We start from the raw sequence: 20727 nt of genomic DNA on the forward strand, positions 1-20727 counted from the left end.
TTGAGAAGAAGAAAGTAAATAATAGAATTGAGTCACGGAGGAGCACTTACGTCCAGTAATACACGCAGTGACGAGATTGGCAGATTTGACGAAGTATCGTCAAACTGAGTAAATGGTCATGGATTTGACGATTTCTTATGTCGAACTTTAGTCAAATTTGTCAAAGCAAAAACAGGCTGTCGGATTTGACGATTTTGGCAACTTTTCGTCAGCCATAAATATGCAAATTATCTCATCAGATTCGGCCCGGATATATAAGCAGAATTGGTGCTTTTGCCGAAGATTGCGCAAATTACCTAATCATACACGGTACGTCCTAAAATACGCGCTTGACGAAATTTCGTCACCTTTGTTACTTTCGCCATATACGTCGTTTTCGCTACATGGTCAACTTTTTAGGGCCCTGCTAGCCAAGTGGCTGTTTACTTGTATAATTTTGGCAACAAATATGGCAAAATTTAGTCAGTTTTGCCACCTTCGCCAAATTCGTCGCTTTCGCAACATTCGTCAACTTTTTGGGGCCCTTCTAAACTTGTTATGTGTACTCACCCGTGTAATTTTGTCAACAAGCTTGGCGAAATTTTGTCAGATTTGCAATTTGGAGAAAATCTCCACAGTTTCTCAGATTTCGTCAAATCTGTCAATATCGTCAACAAGATATTGTCAAATTTAGCTTCCATTTTCGTTCATGCATGTATTTCTGGAGCTAGGAGAAGAATAGCGAGGAGGTAAACTGCAGAATTGAGAAGGAGGAGGAAGAGGAAGTAAAAAACAGAGTTGGGGAGAAAGAGAGGGAGAAGGGGAATGAGGAGTAGGAGGAACATGAGGAGGCGGTAAACAGTAGAATTGAGGAGCAGCAGGAAAAGTGGAGGTAAAAAAATAGAATTAATTGGGGAGAAGGAGGAGGTCAACAATAGAATTGAGGAGAAGGAGAGACGAGAAGGACGAAGAGGAGGAGGAGAGAGGACAATAGAATTAATGAAGAGGAAGAAGAGGAAGAGTAGGATGTGGTTTTGGAGGAGGTAAAGAATAGAACTATATTGGGGCTGAAGCCTTCAAAAATGTGAAACATTACACGTCAGTCTCCGAAAAGCGTCGAATAGGTCGGATTTGACCTGTCCTGTTTGTCAAATGAAAAATTTTGTAGGGAAGATAATGTGCAAAGATAAGTGAACGGTAAAAACAATAATTTCGATTGTGTCCCATTTACGACGTTGTCTCAAGAAAGGTGTCAGCGGTTTCGTTTGATTCATCCATTTATTTGCATGGTTGCCCAAGTGATGGATCTTGTAAAACGGTCTGGGCGCAATCACTGTTGCGACAAGCTCGAAACGTGATTGATCAGCCACCCGAGAGAATAATCTGTTGTTATTCGCTGGTGGTGTTCGTAGCCTTTCATAGTAGACATCTATGAAAGTCTTGGAAATAAAAGTGTAATCGATCTCACAAAGGCTGGAATCTTTTTTTGTTTGTTTGTTTTGCACTAAATTCAAACGCGAAATGGCGCGCCTCACAACGTTAACATAATATTTTGAAAACATAATGGATCGGTGGCAACCAACCAGCGTTTTTATACCCACACTCTTATGTTGTTACCTATATCGAATAATAATTATTTCCTGACGTGTTGGCAGTTTATTAGAGATTTCTGCCTAATTTTTCTGCGATATGTTGTAACCGACAACTTGTGATGCCATTGTATTTTGGCAACAATCTTTAAAAGGAGAAGCTTGACAAAGTAGTTAGAAAATAGCATGATAAGTAGGCGGCTCCGTTCCTAGTAAAAACCCGAGCAAAAAGAGGAAATGATTTCTAAAATTTCAGCTTTTCGATGAGACAATTTGTCTTTAAATTAAGTTGAGTCTTATGCCATGGTACTTTTGAACGCCAAGTTTTTGCGTCATAAATTATACCATAAATTAATAAGATCTTGACCATGACGACATCTAAAAATAATTTTATTCCTGCTCCCAGTTTGCTCCCCCAAAATGGGACTAATTCTAATGACTCTACACTACTCTGACTGAGACAAATTTCGTCATCGGAGGTACGATTTGAAAACCTCATATATCTATTTCGACTTCCTGCTGTAAAAATCAAACTATTGACTTCAACTACCAGTTACAAAGTTACTCGCCATTCTTACAGAGATGACTTACCGAAGTCGATTTATAAGTGTAACTTCCTAAATAGCGTCAATTGATCTAAGACTAAGACTAAAAATAAGACTAAAAATAAGAATAAGAATAAGAATAAGACTAAGACTAAGACTAAGACTAAGACTAAGACTAAGAATAAGAATAAGAATAAGAATAAGAATAAGAATAAGAATAAGAATAAGAATAAGAATAAGAATAAGAATAAGAATAAGAATAAGAATAATTGGTCCAGAAGGCGACAAACGTATCAAACCACCAGAGATTTCTTTAAACTTTATTGTAGTTGATTACTGGATTCTGAAGAGTGGATCTCTGTGGCTTGGAAGAACTAATACGTTGAAAGCTTGAAATACAATTGAATGTTCGCAGTAATTGACGCTGATCACAGCTGAAATCGAAACCTAGAATTCTAGTCCTAAAGCGAACTATTAATGAGCTGTCAAATGAAGGAGAAGGAGCTATTTATGGGCTGTCACATACAGGAAACCTCAATCGCTAAACTATTTAAGACCACAGTGAAACAGAAAAAAATAATCAAGCATATTTCGATAATCACGCATTTTTCAAAGTGCCCCATTCTTCGTAAATCACGGGCTGTTCCTGTTCACGTTCATAGATAAGGCAACAAAACTAGAACTTTCATAATAATAATAATAATGACGACTTTATTTCGGCATTTCCACAAAAGATAAAACGGCTCTTCCTCCGAAAGTAAAGCTAACTACCTTACTAATACCATAAGAAGCGAGGTAGGTAAAACTAATTAATATACAACTTGTCACTATTAGGTCCTAGTAGGTTTGAAAATGTTTATCAATAGGAGAATGGAATCTGGAATTATCATAGGGAAACAAGATATAAGGACTTTTTTGAAGGTCGATTTGATACAGAGAAAACGAAGTGAACTGTTCAAGTGCGAGTATATCGCTCTTTAGGTGGCTAATATTATTCTATCCATTTAGAACAAGTTCAGTTATAATGAAGCTATATTGTACAGGAATTTCCCTAAAAATCAATTTGCAACTCTTATGAATATTCAACAGGAACAGAAACTGATTTCTTTGCTGGACATCGTGCTTGCGTATGTTTGGAAGGATTTTATCGAACTCATATGTTTGAGAAATGTCACAAATGCGTAGGAGGACTGACATGCAGAGATGACTACGCTTCTTTAAAATCTGGTTATTGGTGGGAATGGCGGAACAAGACACACACAGATCGTTACAGACATTTCATTGCGAATCTCCTGGCAATTTCGCCAGCATTAGATGTTTCAAGCGTTCAGTACCCTTTCCCGATTCCGACGCCTTACAGATGTCCAAGAGAAGAGTCTTGCAAGGGTGGTTTGGATTCCCGGTGTGAAAATAGTTACGAAGGTCCACTCTGTGAAGTTTGCAGCTCAGGATACTATAAGCAGTTTCAAACGTGCATACAATGTCCTTCAAAGAAATGGATAGTGGGACAGTTATCGATCATTGCAGCTATTGCAATTATAATAACTGTGGTTTTACTGTGGACAATCAAGAAAAAGAAAGCGGAGGGAGAGAAATCCACCCTAATAGACATGTTTTTTTCCAAACTTAAGATCGTAATTGGCTTCTATCAGGTTACTCATGGGTTACTTCAAGCCTTCTCCTACATAAAATGGCCAGGCTCTCTGCAAGCAATTGGGAGATATTCAGAAATACTGCGGATGGATGTACTTCAGATCGCACCAGTGGGCTGCCTTTTCACGCGGTTACAAGTGAATGCTTTTGTAAGTCTATTTGCGATCATGGCAATAAATGCTGCTGCCATTGGTATTTCCGTTGCCGTTTATGGAGTGCGTAAGGCAATAATCTTATGGAATCGAAACCTACAGAATGACGATAAGTCACGGAAAATCTCAGAAATAAAAGAGCTCGTGTTCAAGAATTTGTTCTTCTTCTTGTACTTGACTTACCTCAGTACGTGTGCCCAGACAGCCAGTGTCCTACCAATAGCTTGCCAGAAGCTTTGCCGTGATGATAAAGAAGAATTGTGCCTCAAGTACATGAAAGCGGATTACAGCATACAATGCCAAGGGACAAAGTACAATCATTGGCTTTTTGTTGGCTATGTCTCCACTGCTTACATCATTGCCCTCCCGGTCTGCTCATTCATTGCCCTTTGGAGGAAGCAGAGAGCAATGGTAGCTACTATGGAAGCGGACGAACTTCAAACGTCGGTATCTGGAATGGAATTGATCTCAGGATTGCGTTTTCTTTTCGAAAACTACGAACGTCGCGCGTGGTATTGGGAATTAGTTGAAACGTCTCGTAAAGTAATCCTCACATCTGGGCTGATTCTTGTAGGACAAGAGAGCAGGTCCTACATTGGTTTGGCTTGGGTCATTGCCGGGATGTACGGAATGCTATTTTCATGGATCAAACCCATAGCGGATGTTACAGAGAACAGATTAATGGCGACGTCCCTTGCCGTTACTGTTGTCAACCTTGGTGTTGGAGCCGTGAGTAGAATACCCGCGGAAAACATATCAGCTTCGATCGACGCGGACATGGACGCGGTTTCACTCAAGATTTTGATATTTGGAGCAAATTCTTTGGTTATTTTCCAACTTGTAGGTAAGATAATAGTACCAATAACATTCGGATTGAACCGGAGCTCTACAAACGACCATACTTTCATGATATTCGAGCAAGTCGGTCGGTGAGGCGGGTAGGTGATAAGTGGCAGAATTAAGCATCAAGGAAAAAATTGCTGGGCTTGCTCAGTTTATGATTCTCTCGTTTCTTCAACCTTCTCTATCTTACTGTTTCTATAGTACGTTACTAGTGAAAGATCACAAATCTGTAGTTGTGGATCGTAAAGAAAGCATTTCGGCCTACTATGGATGGTCTAGTTTTATTCCTGTAGCTTCAACCCAACTCAGCCTGGGAGAGGAGGGCTAAAAGAGTCTGCACTGATTTAAACTTTTGTTCACGCACCTCAGTATCGTAATCAAATTGATTCGAATTTTTCTACGATATGCCAGGATTTATTTTCGTGTGCCGATTGTTTGGGCCTGTGAAGTGACATTTCTATGGCAATCCAAATCTAGCGGCATTTCAAGATAAAATTTCTGTTTTTGGATTTCAAAAAAAAAAAACAAAAAAAAATCTCTTAAAATCTTTACAATTATTTAACAGATTTGTTTTTTAAATCAGTTTTGGGGGTCGTCTGATGCTATTTTTGACAAAATTCTTAATCTACAATGGCGGATTCAAGGTGGTGTAAAGTTTCAACATTAAAAGACCTGATTTTGATTTTTTGATTTTTTGTAACATATTAAAAAGCATTGAAATAAAAACGCAAGTATAGTATGCTGGGTGCAAATATTTTAATCTTCGATCGTCTTCCATCCGATCCTTGGTGAAAAGACGCGGAGCGCCAGTGTTTCAAGATTTCTAAAAGTAATCTTTTTATTTAATTCCTTCAGAAAAATTGTTCCTTTTCAACGTATGACATTATTTATGCTACTTCTGGTTTATTACTTTACTTTGTTATATCAAACTCCTTGGTTTGTCGTTTTTATCAGCTCAGTACGCAGTGTTCCTGTATGGCTACATCAAAGAATGGCGCAAAAATCCACATTGGTCCTTCTCATGCTGTCTGGCTTTGCTCCTGCCTCTCAACGATTTGCAGGGAGAATTACTCGGATTAGCAGGAGCAAACGTTCTTAAAAACCAGCTGCAAACCGGACAAATTGAAAAGCCTAGCCTCATCGCTGCCGTAAAAGACAGTGGAGCAATTGATGTCACCCTTGAGGAAGTTGAACAAGAGGATGGTAACAAAGTAGAGATACAGGACGAAAATCATCAAGATGCCTTGCACAGGCACCCAAGCCGTCATCAAGGAACCCAAACAGAAATATCCTCGGTTCCTATGACTGTTGTCCTGGTACATGGGCCAAAAAGGGATTCAAATGGGGAACGACTGTGAGTGGTTTGATCTGGGTCGCCTAGCCGTTAGTGTGTCAGGCAGTCATTCAGTTAGTCAGTCAGCCTGTTCGATGAATTCCAATGAAGGTTAGATAGAGCACAAGGACTTGCCAATTAGCTAGCGACGTGCAAACGCACAACGTAAGTATGCGTTCTCTTTCTTCTCCGTGGCTGCGTAGTCGTTGAATGTGAGAACAAATGCAAACAAACGAGATCGAAAGCCAAAGCCAGTCCCTGGTTTGATTCCAAGCTGAAATATAGTTAGAGGGCATTCGTACTTGGTATCACTACTTTGGCTTAGGATTGTTTTGCAAGTGTAAGGAGCAGGTGAAATATGCCTTCGTTGATCTGTTTAGTTTTGAACTGCTTGTCTACTAAACAATCTCCAAATTGTGTCGCGGGCATTTAATACATGTTTTTATCTATTAAGTTTATTAACAAATAACTGCCTTCTTCTTCAAGGTCTCCGGACTCCTTCCAAGCAAGCAAGGATTACAGTATTGACAAGTAGCTGAGAAAAACGCGACGGAGTAGTTATTAAAGCAATTTGCTTCGAGATTCAGTAATTAGACTAGACATGGATATTCCATCGAAACGTTTTGTTATTTAATCTTTGAAAACATTTTAGTAGAAGTCTGAGTGAGTAAAATATGATAAACACGTCATTCAGGAGAAACCAAACATTTACTCCTGGAATTTGAGTTATCTTAACTAAAGCTTACCCAGGACTTTTCTGCCCTTTAGTTTGTGACAAATTTGTAATATTTAAAAACATTCCCAGCTTGTGAAACGACTCTGAAACTGTGCTGGTACTCTTTTCTTTTTTTGTCTAGTGGAGGTGGTGTGGGGTGAGGCAAAGGATTAAGAGTTGTGCGAAAGCGGTGAATCGAAGCTACATTTTGACCGTTATGCCATGGTGTTGCTGTGTTGTAATGTCAGTAAACATAGGATGTGGTCACCACAAAATGAAGCACAAAAATGTCTCAATATGTAGTTCTGCCTCTTCGCTGTCCCTCCAGCACCCGCTGTCGCCATAATTTAACCCTAGTGATAGGCAGATTGCCTCTGAGAAAAGAAAAAGTAGAAAGTAATTTTACAGCAATTCTATATCTGTATCAATCTTAATACCAATGTATTTATCACGCATTCTATTTCATATATTCAATGTACAAGCGCTAAATAAAAAAAAAACCGTCGCAGCTAAAACTTGTTCTATTTTGCTCTTTTATCTAGTTTATTTGCATGTTTGCCGGCATTTGACGATATAATATGAAAAAAAATAGGATTTTGTTAAAAAAAAAAGATCGGTTGCTGATTGGCTAGGACAATTAAATGCTTTAATTAGATACTCCTAAAACAGTAAAATCTACACTAGGAGGTTTAAAGTTAAACTAAAATTTATATTTACAATAAGAAAACCTAATTTAAATTTAAGAACACTCTAATCTAACTAGTAATAAGACTAAACATCAAAACAGTTATAAATTTACACTAAGTGCACACTGTCCATTTGTATAATTAAAAAGGGCTGGTAGGGATAAGCTGATAACTGAAAGCAGTTGAAAAGATTGGCAATAGAAAAAAAACTCTGAAAGACATATCACTAATCAACGGATTGTTTCTACTTACATATAGAGGGAAAAAATACTAAATTCTCATTGGCCGAGACAGAGCTCATCTTTTATTTTATCTTTTGAGGGCAAAATTTCTTTAACTTGATTTTTTTTTAGATCTTCGTCGGCAACGGCGTAGATTACTGCTTTGTTATTGTTTTGAACAATGACGTCTCGTTTCGAGCGCAAATTCCATGAATTTACCGAAGATCTAAGGGAGATGAGCAAATAAATAGACCTAAAGTAACAGGAAAAAAAATACGATTTGACAATCACTTGATTTCTTTCCATCGTAGTTTTGCTAGCAGAGCCGGATTAGTCATCACACTGTCTTTGCCTTGCGTATTAATTGTTTTGATGGACAACGTCTGAGAAGTTATAAAAGATTATTCATGCACTGTTGTGGCACCGTCAAAAAATATACTCCAACCTCGTTCCCAGGCTCTCTCTCCTCTGCCTTCCTTGTCGTTGGGAAAAAAACCCTGGTTTCGGCTGGTAACCTGACCACCTGTGACACAAACTTTTCCACCTGGGTAGAGTGAACGAATAATTTTTGTCGATCTCAACTGATGCGGTGGAAAAGCGATCGCTGGTCATCGCATTATCAAACCATACAAGGCAAATGCACATTTGAAATTCTCCAGTCCTATTCTAAGCTTCACCAGGAGCCCATTACCCGGAGGGTGCAATTTCTATATATTCGTGCAACGGCCTTCTCACAAGTAGTTTTATTTTTAGATACGCCTTTCCCGCGAACATTACTGTTTCCGGTGACCTCTGCATCGAAACAAACCTGATAAAAGAAATGGCGGCCAAGCTACGATTTTTTTTTTTTTTTTTTTTTTTTTTTTTTTTTTTTTTGCACTTCATTCCGTTCTCCGCTTGTCGTTTTCCATCATTCCAATCCAGCCCTTCCATCAGATGGCCTTCCCACAGTACAATACGTTTTATTTCCACTTTCCAGTTGCGGCATACCTTTGCATAAGTTAATCTGTGAGTGCGAATTTACAAGAGTCTACCTTCGATATATTACTCTGACAATTTTCACGATGGTCAAATAGATCTTAAGCAGTATCGCAAAACAATGGAAAAGTCAGATCGGGATATAGGAACTCCTATTTTACACAAAGGAACTCACGGAAGTTGAAAAGTCAGGTATGTTTGTCTTCGGCGGCCCAGGAAGGTCCGGAGGGTTACGATAATTCTTCAGTTGACAGGAGCGCTTCAATAAAGAAAGCCTTACGACGAAGCCTAGAGCTAAGACAAGAACTAAAATTACCGCAGGCGGCATCGAAGGAATCTTCACTGAAGTAAATTACGGAAGGAGATGAACGGCTGCGGGAATGGAGTCAAGTTGTAACCAGTGAGGGTTACGTTTTGCGAGGTGCGATCTCTCGTGTCAGATTTGTCGCCCTTCCCTGAATCTCTTGTGGAACAAGAACCGGCGACACAAGAACTAATGTTGGCCCTAATTTACTTCTGTACAGCAGGACGTTTCCATTAAAGTGTACAGCCCATATCCGGCCGCTTTGCATGCCCAATTGCACTTGGTTAATGTCCTTGCTCTGTTTCGTGTTTAATCCGGAACTTGGCTTTGACTTGCTTAGGAAATTCTTAATTTTCTTCCCTTCTGAACCTATGTGTTCTTAAATCATGTCTCGCATTTACATTTTAGCGCCGCCCTCTCGTTTCCCAAGGGGACATCCATTCTGTTACTTACGCATTCTAGTGTAATAATTACACTTTCTGAAAAGTTATGTCTTCCCGTAAGCGCTCGTCTGGCAGCACCTCACGCGGTCGACCCAAGAGGGCTCGTTTGCTGCCCTCCGCCTCAACAGCAACGGTTGTCCCACCTGAAACCGCTACAAAGCCTAGTTCCAACTTCGACATGGAGGCTTTGACGGCTACAATCACAGCCGCTGTAACTAGCACAGTGCAAGCCGCCATGAAACCGCCCGATCTGCCCACTAACACGTCAGCTACCGATGAAAGCGCAGGTATAACGGCTCCCGTCTCAGTGGAAGAGGCGCTGTCTGGCCATTTGGCGATCTTGACATCCTCCACAGCATGTGCGACGGAGCCCGACCCTTCAGGGGCTTCTTTTACCGTTGGTAATTCAGATAAACTAGTTTTTTCCAGTCTTGCCCTCGAGCTAGGATGTGGCGTTACGGATCCGTAAATTGAAACAAAAGTATTGAAGGCAGATATCCGTTGATTAATATGAGCGATCTTTTTCAGAGGCTTCCAAGGCTCGAGAGTAAGCTGTGCCCTCGAGCTAGGAGTCGTAGTATTGATGGATATAGAATAGCTGTCAGGACCTGGTGTTACTGAGAGTAGAAGACCGAAATCTACATACTCATTAGCACAAACGTTGCCCTTGATCTTATCCGGTTAAGTTTCCTCACGGAGCACCTAAATTTATGAAATATTGCGAAATCGTAAGAGATATTACCGCTAAATTCGGCGACTGGTTATTTTACGACGAGAAATTTCTCCTTTTACGGCAAAACGCCCCAACTAAGTATCCTTGGGATGCAGTGCATTGGGAGCTTATGGCTAAAGGTGACATTTCGGGGCCGACAGACATTCTCCATAGGCGACAGGCCCCAAGGTAATCGAACCCGTTCCCACCAATCGCCATTTCCGAAAGGAACATGCTGGACCTTTCAAGCAGGTCGCCTCTGCGGGGATGGATGCAAATTCAACTTCAAATGCTACAAATGTGGAGCGAAGCACCCCGCAACACGCTGCAATGTCGACGGTCAAAAACGCGCTAGTGCACAATCACCCTCCCAGACTTCCCCACAGTCTTCCACAGCCAACAACGCCCGTCAGAGCCGATCGACTTGGGAAACTCTTACATGGCTACCCTTTCCCTTTAAAAGGCTACTTAATGAGTGGTTGCAATTTGGGTTTTCGAGTACACTTCCAAGGGGAGAGGCGAGTTTTTGAGCCTCCTAATTTAAAGAGTGCCATTGCACGGCCCGGCAATGCACGCGATAAACCCACCGAGGAAATTAACGCTGGACGGATAGCAGGTCCTTTCCGTAAGCCTCCTTTCCCAGACATGTTTGGCTCACATTTAGGCATAGTCCCCAAGAAAACTTCCTCGGAATTCAGATTAATTCAACAGTTGTCATTTCCTCGAGGTTCCTCTATAAATGATTCCTACAGATTTTTCAACCGTATCTTATGCCACATTTAGCGACGCTATTTCTTCCCTAAAGCGCACAGGGCAAGACTGCTTTATGAATAAAGCCGACATAAGGTCAGCCTTTCGAATTATCCCGATACACCTAGACGATCACCCTTTGCAAGGTATGAAATAGGAAAGCCGTTATTATTGGCCGTTTTCACACTAGAGACGGATAATCCGTCTAGACGGATTATCCGTCTGCTACATTTTCCGTCTTGGTATGGGCCGTTTTCACACTAGAGACGGATAATCCGTCTAAGACGGGTTATCCTTTCAGCGCGGATAATCCGTCTTAGTGTGAAAACGGAACGGTGTTCATTTTAGACGGATAATCCGTCTATTTTTATCCGTCCGATTATCCGTCTAAATAGACGGATAACCCGTCTATTTTTAACCGTCCGATTATCCGTCTATTTAGACGGATAATCGGACGGATAAAAATAGACGGATTATCCGTCTAAAATGAACACCGTTCCGTTTTCACACTAAGACGGATAGCTCGTCTTAGACGGATTATCCGTCTCTAGTGTGAAAACGGCCAATCGGACGGATGTAAGTAGACGGATAATCCGTCTAGAGGGATTATCCGTCTCTAATGTGAAAACGGCCATTATGATCGTTACCTACCCATGGGCTGTTCTTCTTCTTGTGCCATTCTTGAAGTTTTTAGCACTGCCCTAGAGTGGATAGCTGTCCATCGCCTTGGAGTCCCTAGCGTACTACATACACTAGACGATTTTTTTATTTATTGCGGACACTAAGCAAGTGTCAGTCGGATCTTACTAACTTCTTAAGTATGTGCCAATTTATCGGGGTCCCTGTAACCGAAGAAAAGACTGTTGGCCCCAACACCTCGCTACAGTTCACAGGTATTACGCTTGACTCTGTTCTGCAAGAAGCTAGGCTCCCAGAGGATAAGCTTCATAAACGTCACACCCTATTAACTTCTTTTTACTCACGTCGGAAGGTGACTCTTAAGGACGACCTTCTGCCGAAGAGTTGGTTGCTTCCCTGAACGAGCTCCTTTCAACAGCCCTATCCGCGGGGTCACGAAAGTTGTATTCCCGAGCATGGACCGTTTTCCAAGAATTTTACGAACGCTTTGTTTTTCCCACTCTTTTCGTCTGCATCTCACAACGACCACAATTGCGCTCTTTGTATCTTGTCTACGCGCCCGGAAATTGGCTCCTTCCGCTATATCATCTTACCTATCAGCAATAAGTTATGTACACAAAATAAAGGGCCCATGTGACCCAATTAACAGTTCTACAAAAACGAAAAAATTGTACTAGACGAAAAATTCGTCTCACACAAAAAATTTTCTTAGACGAAAAATTCCTCTGAGACAAATAATTCGTCTAAGACGAATAAATTGCCTAAGGCGAATAGTTCTTTTAAGGGGAATAATTCGTCTAAGACGAATAATTCCACTAATTAAGAAAAAAAAATTCGTCAAAAACGAAAAATACATCTGACACAAATAATACGTCTAAGACAATTAATATGTCCAAGACCAAAACTTTGACAAAGACGAAAAATTTGTGCTAGACGAAAAATTCGTCTAACACAAAAAATTTGTTTACAACGAGAAATTTATCCAAGACGAGTAATTCGTCGAAGATGAATAATTCGTCTAAGGCGAATAATTCTCTACGACGAAAAATTTTTATGACACGAGAAATTCGTCTACAACAAATAATTTCACTAGGACGAAAAATTTGTCTCAGATAAATAATTTCTTTGGAACGAAAAATTCGTCTATGACGAACAATTCAACTACGACAAAAGATTCGTCTAAGACGAAAACTTCGTCTAAGACAATAAATTCGTCTAAGACGAATAGCTCGACCAACACGAATAATAAGTCTAAGACAAATAATTTCTCTTAGATGAAAAATTCGTCTAAGACTAATAATTCGTCCAAAACCAAAAATTCGTCTAACACAAAATATTCGTTTAAGACGAATAATTCGTCGAAGGCTAATAATTTCTCTAAGACGAAAAATTCGTCTAAAATGAATAATTCTTCTAGCGGCGACTGGGCCGATGTGCCGTCAAGGATAGGCGCGTGTTGACAAACTCCGCAGAAACTTGACCAAAAAGCCGTTTGTTTGTGTGTAAGCTTCCCTTTCAAGAAGGATAGCGACCGATGGGTATTTAAGATAAGGAAAAAAAGGGCCAAAGAGTGAGCAGCTCATTCGCCAAGGCCAAGACAAACGCAGAAGCGACTCATTCTCAAGATGACGCACTCTCCTCGCTAACGGTTACTTAATACCAAGTCCTAATAGCAAAGATCACCAGCTTAGAAGACAAATACAAAGCAAGCGATAGTCGAATCTTGAACCTGGAAGCACGGCTAAATGAAGCCTTGGCGGAAATAGACTCTTCTCAAAAAGCAGCTAGGTGAAACCCTCAAAGCTGTTGAGGAGACGAAAGAATCACTCGAGTGCACTCAAGGGGAACACAGTGACTTGGCCGACCGTGTTACAATGTGTGACTCAGAGTAGTCTGCCCAATGGAGCGAGATTACTCATCAAAGCATTTCCAACCGACGCTGGAACCTGATCTTCTACCGTATAATGGAATCTCCTGAAGAAAACTGCGCAGCACTAGTAAAGAATGTTTTGATGCAGCAATTGCACTTACCGGCAGAAATTGTGCATTCCATGAAGTTCTGCCGCGACCACCGCCTTGGTAAACAAAACGCCAGTAAAACTAGGCCTCTCATTGTGCGCTTTACTTGTCGTTTCGACAGAGAGCTAGTGTGGAAAAATCGTTCTCATTTGAAAGATTCCCCAATTGCAGTCGGAGAGGATTTTCCAAAACAGATTTAAGATATCAGGAAAAAAAGTGTTAGTTCCAGCTATGCAAAAGATCAAGAAAGAAAACCCTCGTGCTAAGGCCTTCGTCATTGGAAACAGGCTCATTCTCAACGGCAAAAGGTATTTTCACTACGACGTTCCAAAAGAATGGCTGCCAACTATAAAATCTACTGTAAATGGTTCAAGTGTCAATACGCAGGCCCAGAAAGACGACGGGCACGAAGAAGCATACTGTCAAGTTCCACCTTCGACCCACTAGGCATGAGACATTTCTTAGTCAGAACCGTCTTTGTGTGTAAAACATTGTAAATCTGAGTTATCGAGTTTTCGCTTTTTTAGCTCGAAATGCACAAATATTACTAGTCATGAGAATTGTTAAGCGGTAGCGTTAATCGTATCAATACTTTTTTTTTCTATAATGCAGCTCAGCGTAGAACGCGAAACCACTCTATCGTGGTGCGTTGTAGGGCCGTTTACCGAGCCTTTCTTAGTTGTCGATGTGTTGTGCCATGTATTACCCGCTTTTTTACGTCGTCCACTGTTTTTTTTTTTTTTTTTTTTTTGGTTGTTTGTTCTCGTTATTTGTTTTTTTTTCTGTTTTGGCTTGCTTTCACCAAAAGTGTGCTAATTTCGCCAATTCTACATTTAGTTAGGCGTAAAGAGAGCTCCCAAAGTCTCATGCCAACGCATTCCAGAACGCTGTTTCTTTACCCGACAAAATAACGACTTCACACCCGAGTCTGAACATTAAAATTCAGTCACTAAATGTGAAAGGGCTAGGTAAATCATTTAAGCGGCCATCAATCTTCCGATCGTTGCATAACCAGAAGCATCAATTTGCGTTTTGACAAGAAACGCACAGCACTAAAGAATACACTCAATTCTGGGAAGCAGAGTGGGGCGGGAAAGCCTTTTTCAGTCACAGCTCTTCAAATCGTAAAGGGGTTGTGATACGTCTTCCTTTTGGTATAAGTTCCAAAGTCGGTATTCTACCGTAAGTAACGCGAGTTTACTTCTCTCCGAGCCAGAGGTAATATTTGGAATTACTCGTCCTTGTACTCACCGTTTGACCCTCAACCACCTCATAATACTAGGCAAATACTTTCTTTATATCAACGCTCTAAATAATACTATGTTCGTTTTCAGCGACTTCATCTCATTAGTGCAGGATAAAATCGAGACAGAAAAATATATTGCTGCCACGTTGAATGGCGAAAGGGAATTTCAACAGAAGTGGAAATTCCTTCTCACCATTTAAGGCGTTTCTCTTAGTAATTAGTTGCAAGGTCTTTGTTTCTCTTTTTTTGTTTGTTTGTTGTTGTTGTTGTTGTTTTTTTTTTTTCTATAATTAAGTAATTACATTGTATTGTAACTCCTTAAGTAACGTAATGTGTAAGTCATAATAAGTAATTAATGCGTATTGTAAGTAAGTAACGTAATGCCAAGTATTGTAAATAGGTGTTTTTTTTTATGTATTGTAAGTGACGTTTGTAAGGCAGTAAAAGCATTAGAAAAAATAATAATAATAATAATGATGATGATGATGATGATGATGATAACAATAATGTAGTGTATTGTAAGTAGGTTAGTTATTGTTGTGAGTAGAGTAAGGCAATGTAAGTAATTACGTGTTTAGCAATATAAAAAAAAATTTAAAAAAAGGGTTGTGATACTTGTTACCCAAATCTAGAGTTAAAAGTTGAAAAATGCATCACCGACAAAAATGGAAGATATAATTTACTTGACTTAATCGTCGACGAGTCCCACATTATACTTGTTAACATTTATGCACCGAATAACTTTAAATCAACAGTTAACCGTCTTTAAAGATCTCCAAAACCTACTTTCAGAATTCGCGCAAGAAAATATTGCTGTTGCAGGAGACTTCAACTTCGCCTTGATGGAAATGGACAAGAAGGGACGAAACTCGATTTTGAAAAAAGCTCGCGTTATTCAGGAAATCGAATCCCTTATCAACCTGTATGACTTATCCCACATTTGGCGTCGTCGCAACCTGGACACAGAACGATTTACGTGGAGAAACAAGTCTCACAAAACTCAGGTTCGGCTAGACTTTTTCCTGATTTCAAATGACCTTTTCATAGACGTGCAGTCCTGCAGCATTGTCAATGCGCCTGAATCAGATCACTCAGTCATCACGCCACACTTAAAATCCGAAAGCCTGTTGCAACCTTATGGACCCCACTTCTGGAAATTCAACAACTCTTTACTGGAAGATTGCGAATATGTTGACAAACTTCGTGAAGAAATTCCACTTTTTAAGAACAAGTCTTCAGACGTCCAAAACTCAAGTCTAAAATGGGACCTCATCAAAGCGGTAATTCGTGGTTTTACAATCAAATTCTCAAAAATTAAAGCCAAACGACGAAGAAATGAAGAAGCTATATTACAAAATAAAGCCAATCAGCTATTAGAGCAAACTAAAAAGAACCCCAGCGACAAAAAGCTTTTAAATGAAATTTACGCCAGCAATCTAAGCTTATAAGCACTAATCCGTCAAAAGACAAAAGGAGCAATCCTCAGAAGCAGAGCCAGGAGGCAAGAGCAAGGCGTGCACAATACAAAGTATTTTCTAAACCTCGAAAAACGGAATCATTGCAGAAAAACTACAACAAAGTTAAGATCAATGATAATGAGTACACGTCCAGCCAATTTGAAATTCGTAGGGAGGAAAACAAATCACAAAAGTCTGAAAGCCACACGCAGTCTAATCTAACCTTTTTTGAGACTGAAAACATTACCTCTTTAAACGAAGAAGAAAAATTACATGTGAAGGCATAGTCTCCGAAAATGAATGCGTAAGAGCTCCAAAAGAATTTAAAAATTGTAAATCGCCCGGCACAGATGGCCTTTCTCCGGAGTGTTACAAAATTTTTTGGTCAGAAATCAGTATCGATATAATCGGTAGCTTTAACTACGCCTTCAAAACCGGAATGCTTTCTATTAGCCAAAGGCGCGGGATCATATCGTGAATTCCCAAGAAAAACAAGGACAAAAGCCTGCTTGAAAATCTCAGACCCATCTCGTTGCTTAATATCGATTATAAAATTTTGACAAAATCAACTGCGAAAAGGTTAGAAAAAGTTCTTCCAAAAATCATCAACACTAATCAAACCGGTTATATCAAAGGTCGTTTCATAGGGGAGAATGTTCGGCTAATTCAAGACGCTATGTTTCACACTAAGGGCCTGGACGCACTGAGCAAATTTTTGTTTATTTTGCAAAAAATCTGTCACCAGTTCCCTGAGACAAGTGCGCCCGGTGATTTTTAGATCTACCAAATTTTGTCAAGGCTTACCAAACTTCAAAGATACCGTCGTCCTGCCTGGGAGCAGGATAAATTTTTGTCAGGCGTGAAATCTGACAGATTTGTCAATTTACACGCCATGACTTGAAGGAAAATGTCAATTAAAAAAATTTGATCTCTATTTTTAGTCGGAGTATTTCAGTCCAAAGCCTGCCAAAATTATTTTGTATTTGTGCGGCAATCAAACGGTGAAGAGGGAAGATTCGTACCTCGGTATGCTGCATGACGATCCTTACTTAAAATATAACTATTACTGTTCCAAAGTTTACGTTCCAGCGGCATCTCCAGGGCCAAGTACTGTTCAATTTGTCAGCATTTGTACATCCCTATGCAAACCGACCAAATACATCTGTATGCAAACCACCCGAGTCAGCCGAGTACATGTACAAATACTTGTGGTTAACAAATATTTTGCTGTCTCTCAGTGCGCCCACGCTTGACAAATTGAAAAGTTGGCAGAGACAAATTTTGTCGAGATTTTTGGAAGGGCCAAACAAATTTTGTCAGTCCAGTGCGTCCGGACCCTTCTAAGCAAGAGGAAAAATCCGGTATTGCCATTTTCTTAGACTCCCGAAAAGCGTTTGACACAGCTGAATGGGACTAATTAAAAGCTGCGTTACAAAGGTTTAATTTCGGTCCTGACATCCTAAATTGGTTTGACGTCATTTACAACAATGCCGCTAGTTGCGTTTTGTATAATGGGCACGCATCTGACTTCTTTCTTTTAGAAAGAGGTGTCAGACAAGGTTGTCCTTTGTCGGGTCTGCTCCTCGTTATTGGAATTGAGCTTCTCTCTAGTGCACTACAAAAAGATCCAACCATTAGAGGTATCTGGGTGGGCCAGAAAGAAATTAAAATTACGCAGTATGCAGGCGACACCACGGTACTGGTGCGTGATCTCGATTCCGTTTCGCAGTTACTAGCTAGGTTCTTGGAGAAATTGCAATGAAAAACTCTTTGGTTTCAAATGGCCCCAAAACTCAATTTACCCCCTGGGTGTTCACTTCTCGTACGACTCTGTACTTGCTAATAAGCTAAATTTCGAAGAGAGGGTGTACACTCTAGAACAAACTCTACACAGTTGGAAAAGAAGAAACCTCACTCTCATTGGCAGGATGAACATCGTCAAAACACTGGGTCTAGCAAAACTTGTATACAGCACCTCGCTTTTGACAATCTCGAAGCCGCTTATAGACAGTATTAACAAAATTATTTTTAGTTTTCTTTGGGAAGGGAAAACCCCCAAAATTAAGAAAAAAGCGATTGTCGCAAAAAAGAAACGCGGTGGCTTTAAAGTGATTGATTTCGAAATCATGAAGCGCCCTTTGAAAAAGCTTGGATCAAACGCGTTACACAAGATGGTGATGCTTCGTGGAAAACCATCCTAAACTACGCAGTCAGGCTGTTTGGTGGTGTTGATTTCTTGATTAATTGTGACTACGACGTAAAGACGCTCAACTTGGAACAACTCCCAGAATTCTACCGCACGGTTCTATGTTATTGGCAAGAATTCAAGTTTTCAACTGATAGCAAAGAAATACCCGTATATGATCTGGAATAATCGCAACATTCGGCTGGACGGAAAGACAACCTTTATTAACGAATGGTATAACAAAGGCATCATCTACATCCAAGATCTGCTTAATTAATACAGACTTTAATTTTTTGTCTCTGACAGAGTTTGAAGAAAAATATCGTGTAAAATGCCCGTTTACAGTATACTATGACCTCATAAATGCCATTCCAAAAACTTGGAAATCATCTCTCCGCAATACCGCCGTCCCTGCCAACAGTTTAGCACCTGGAGCCGCAACACCTACACAACATTTTTCCACAAACTTAGTATACTCAAAACTACTTGAAAAAAGATACCTAACACCGACAGCAGAACCCAAAATTCTAAATCACGGTTTTACTAATGAGAGTATTCATAATGTTTACTTGCTCCCATTTCGTATCTTAAAAGAAGCAAAACTCATAATGTTTCAACTTAAAATCATCCACGGCATTTTACCTACGCAATCCAGTTTGTTTCGCGCCGGTTTGACGGACCTCGATAAATGCCCTTTATGTAACTTAGAAAGCCAGTCATTGCCTCACTTGCTGATCGCAAGCTGTGAGTCCATGACATTTTGGGACTTTTTTACCCACTGGTGGCAGATAACTTTTAACCAACATATAGTTCTATCAGAAAAAGTAATCTTATACAGTTGGCATCATAACCGTAGCTCAATTAACTCTATAGCCCTCAACTACTCTCTAATAATCGCGAAATATTATATTTTCGCTTCAAGCATACGCGTTGGCTCCTTAGACTTTGATAGTTTTCTTTTGCGCCTAAAAGACAAACTCTGTGTCCTTCGCACTTTGGCTGTTAAAAACAAAGAACTTGATCGATTTACAGAAACGTGGGCTGCTTTGCTTTAGTCGTGTATATGTACTGTGTGTGTCTGTGTGCGTGTTGCTTTAAAGAATGTGATGATAACCGTGCTACAGTCATTATGTTACCACCTGATGCAAGTGATTCGTGTAAGTAAGAATTATAACGTATTGTAAGTAAGTAATATAATCATAACAGATTGCAAATGAAATAATGTGATGTATTGTAAATGATGTGCGTAAGTAATTTAGCATATTACAAGTAATTCAATAATTTTACGCAACGTCTTATAAGTAGTTAATATCATATGTAGTAAGTAATGTTTGTAAGCAAGCAATATGACGCACTGTAAGGTAAAATAACATTTGTAAGCGATAATCATAAACTGGTACTTTATGAAGTTATAAGTCGATGTTAGCACTGTGTTGTAAATTGTAAGCTTTTTAATGTTAGTATTGTGTATTTGTAACAGAGTATATGCTACGTAGAAATTAAATTTAAAAAAGTATTAATACTGTAAGTAATGTTAGTGATGTAAGTAATGTTAGCATTGTATGCAACGTTAGTATTGTATTGGAGTCTTCCAATAAAATAGAGTAATAATAGTAATAACAATAATTCTTCTAGGACGAAAAACTCGTCTACGACGAATAATTCGTTTAAGACGAATAATTATATTAAGACAAATAATTCGTCTAAGACAAACAATTCCTTGAAGACCAAAAATTCCTTGAAGACCAAAAATTAGTCTTAGACAAGAGATTCGTTTGAGACGAATAATTCGTCTAGGACAAAAAATTCCTCTAAGGCGAAAAATTTTTCTTTGTCGAACATTAGTCCGTGACGAAAAATTCGTCTAAGGCAAAGAATTCATCTAAGGCAAATAATTCGTCTAAGGCGAATAATTCGTCTAAAACGAAAAATTTTGCCCTCGACAAAAAAATTGTCAAAGATGAATAAATCGTCTTGGAAGAAAAATTCGCCTACGACGAATAACTCCTCTGGGACAAATAATTCGTCTAGGACGAATAATTTGTCTAAGACGAAAAATTGGTCCAAAATGAATAATTCGTCGAAGACAAAAAAATTCGTTAAAATCGAATAATTCGTCTAAGACAAATAATTCTTCTAAGACGAGTAATTTGTCTAAGACGAATTATTTGCCTAGGACAAATAATACGTCTAAGAAAAATAATTCCTCTAAGACGAATTATTCATCTAAGACAAAAAATTCGTCTAAGAAAAATAATTTGTTTAGGACAAATAATAC

The 20727-nt window shown here is 39.5% G+C and overlaps 2 protein-coding genes across 3 annotated transcripts; both read left to right on the plus strand.

The window, feature by feature from the left end:
* The first annotated feature begins 3202 nt into the window (after positions 1 to 3202).
* LOC149115892 (uncharacterized) lies at positions 3203 to 7324 on the plus strand. 2 transcript variants are annotated; one of them, XM_089285334.1, is made up of 3 exons: positions 3203 to 4762; positions 5716 to 6115; positions 6581 to 7324. In XM_089285334.1, the coding sequence occupies exons 1-3, from the start codon at positions 3271 to 3273 to the stop codon at positions 6627 to 6629; spliced, it is 1941 nt and encodes a 646-aa protein (XP_089141460.1). In that variant the 5' UTR covers positions 3203 to 3270; the 3' UTR covers positions 6630 to 7324. The 2 variants fall into 2 exon arrangements, with proteins under 2 accessions (XP_089141460.1, XP_089141459.1); XM_089285333.1 differs by lacking the exon at positions 6581 to 7324 and having other exon boundaries at positions 3210 to 4762; positions 5716 to 6119.
* A 2163-nt stretch (positions 7325 to 9487) lies between these two features.
* Positions 9488 to 10005, plus strand: LOC149115893 (uncharacterized). The gene has a single exon (XM_089283938.1). It carries the CDS (start codon positions 9488 to 9490, stop codon positions 9908 to 9910), a length of 423 nt encoding a protein of 140 aa, XP_089140064.1. The 3' UTR covers positions 9911 to 10005.
* Positions 10006 to 20727: the final 10722 nt, after the last annotated feature.

The sequence above is a fragment of the Orbicella faveolata genome, unplaced genomic scaffold, assembly GCF_042242905.1.
Source record: "Orbicella faveolata isolate gen_17 unplaced genomic scaffold, um_ofav_v1 contig_13, whole genome shotgun sequence".
NCBI classification, from domain to species: domain Eukaryota; kingdom Metazoa; phylum Cnidaria; class Anthozoa; order Scleractinia; family Merulinidae; genus Orbicella; species Orbicella faveolata.

Excerpts from the sequence above, each read along its gene's own strand:
- LOC149115892 (XM_089285334.1), top strand. The coding sequence starts at position 3,271 with ATGTTTGAGAAATGTCACAAATGCGTAGGAGGACTGACATGCAGAGAT. Across the intron at positions 4,763-5,715 it reads GGTTATTTTCCAACTTGTAG|CTCAGTACGCAGTGTTCCTG; the intron begins GTAAGATAATAG and ends CGTTTTTATCAG. Across the intron at positions 6,116-6,580 it reads GATTCAAATGGGGAACGACT|GTCTCCGGACTCCTTCCAAG; the intron begins GTGAGTGGTTTG and ends TTCTTCTTCAAG.
- LOC149115893 (XM_089283938.1), top strand. The coding sequence starts at position 9,488 with ATGTCTTCCCGTAAGCGCTCGTCTGGCAGCACCTCACGCGGTCGACCC.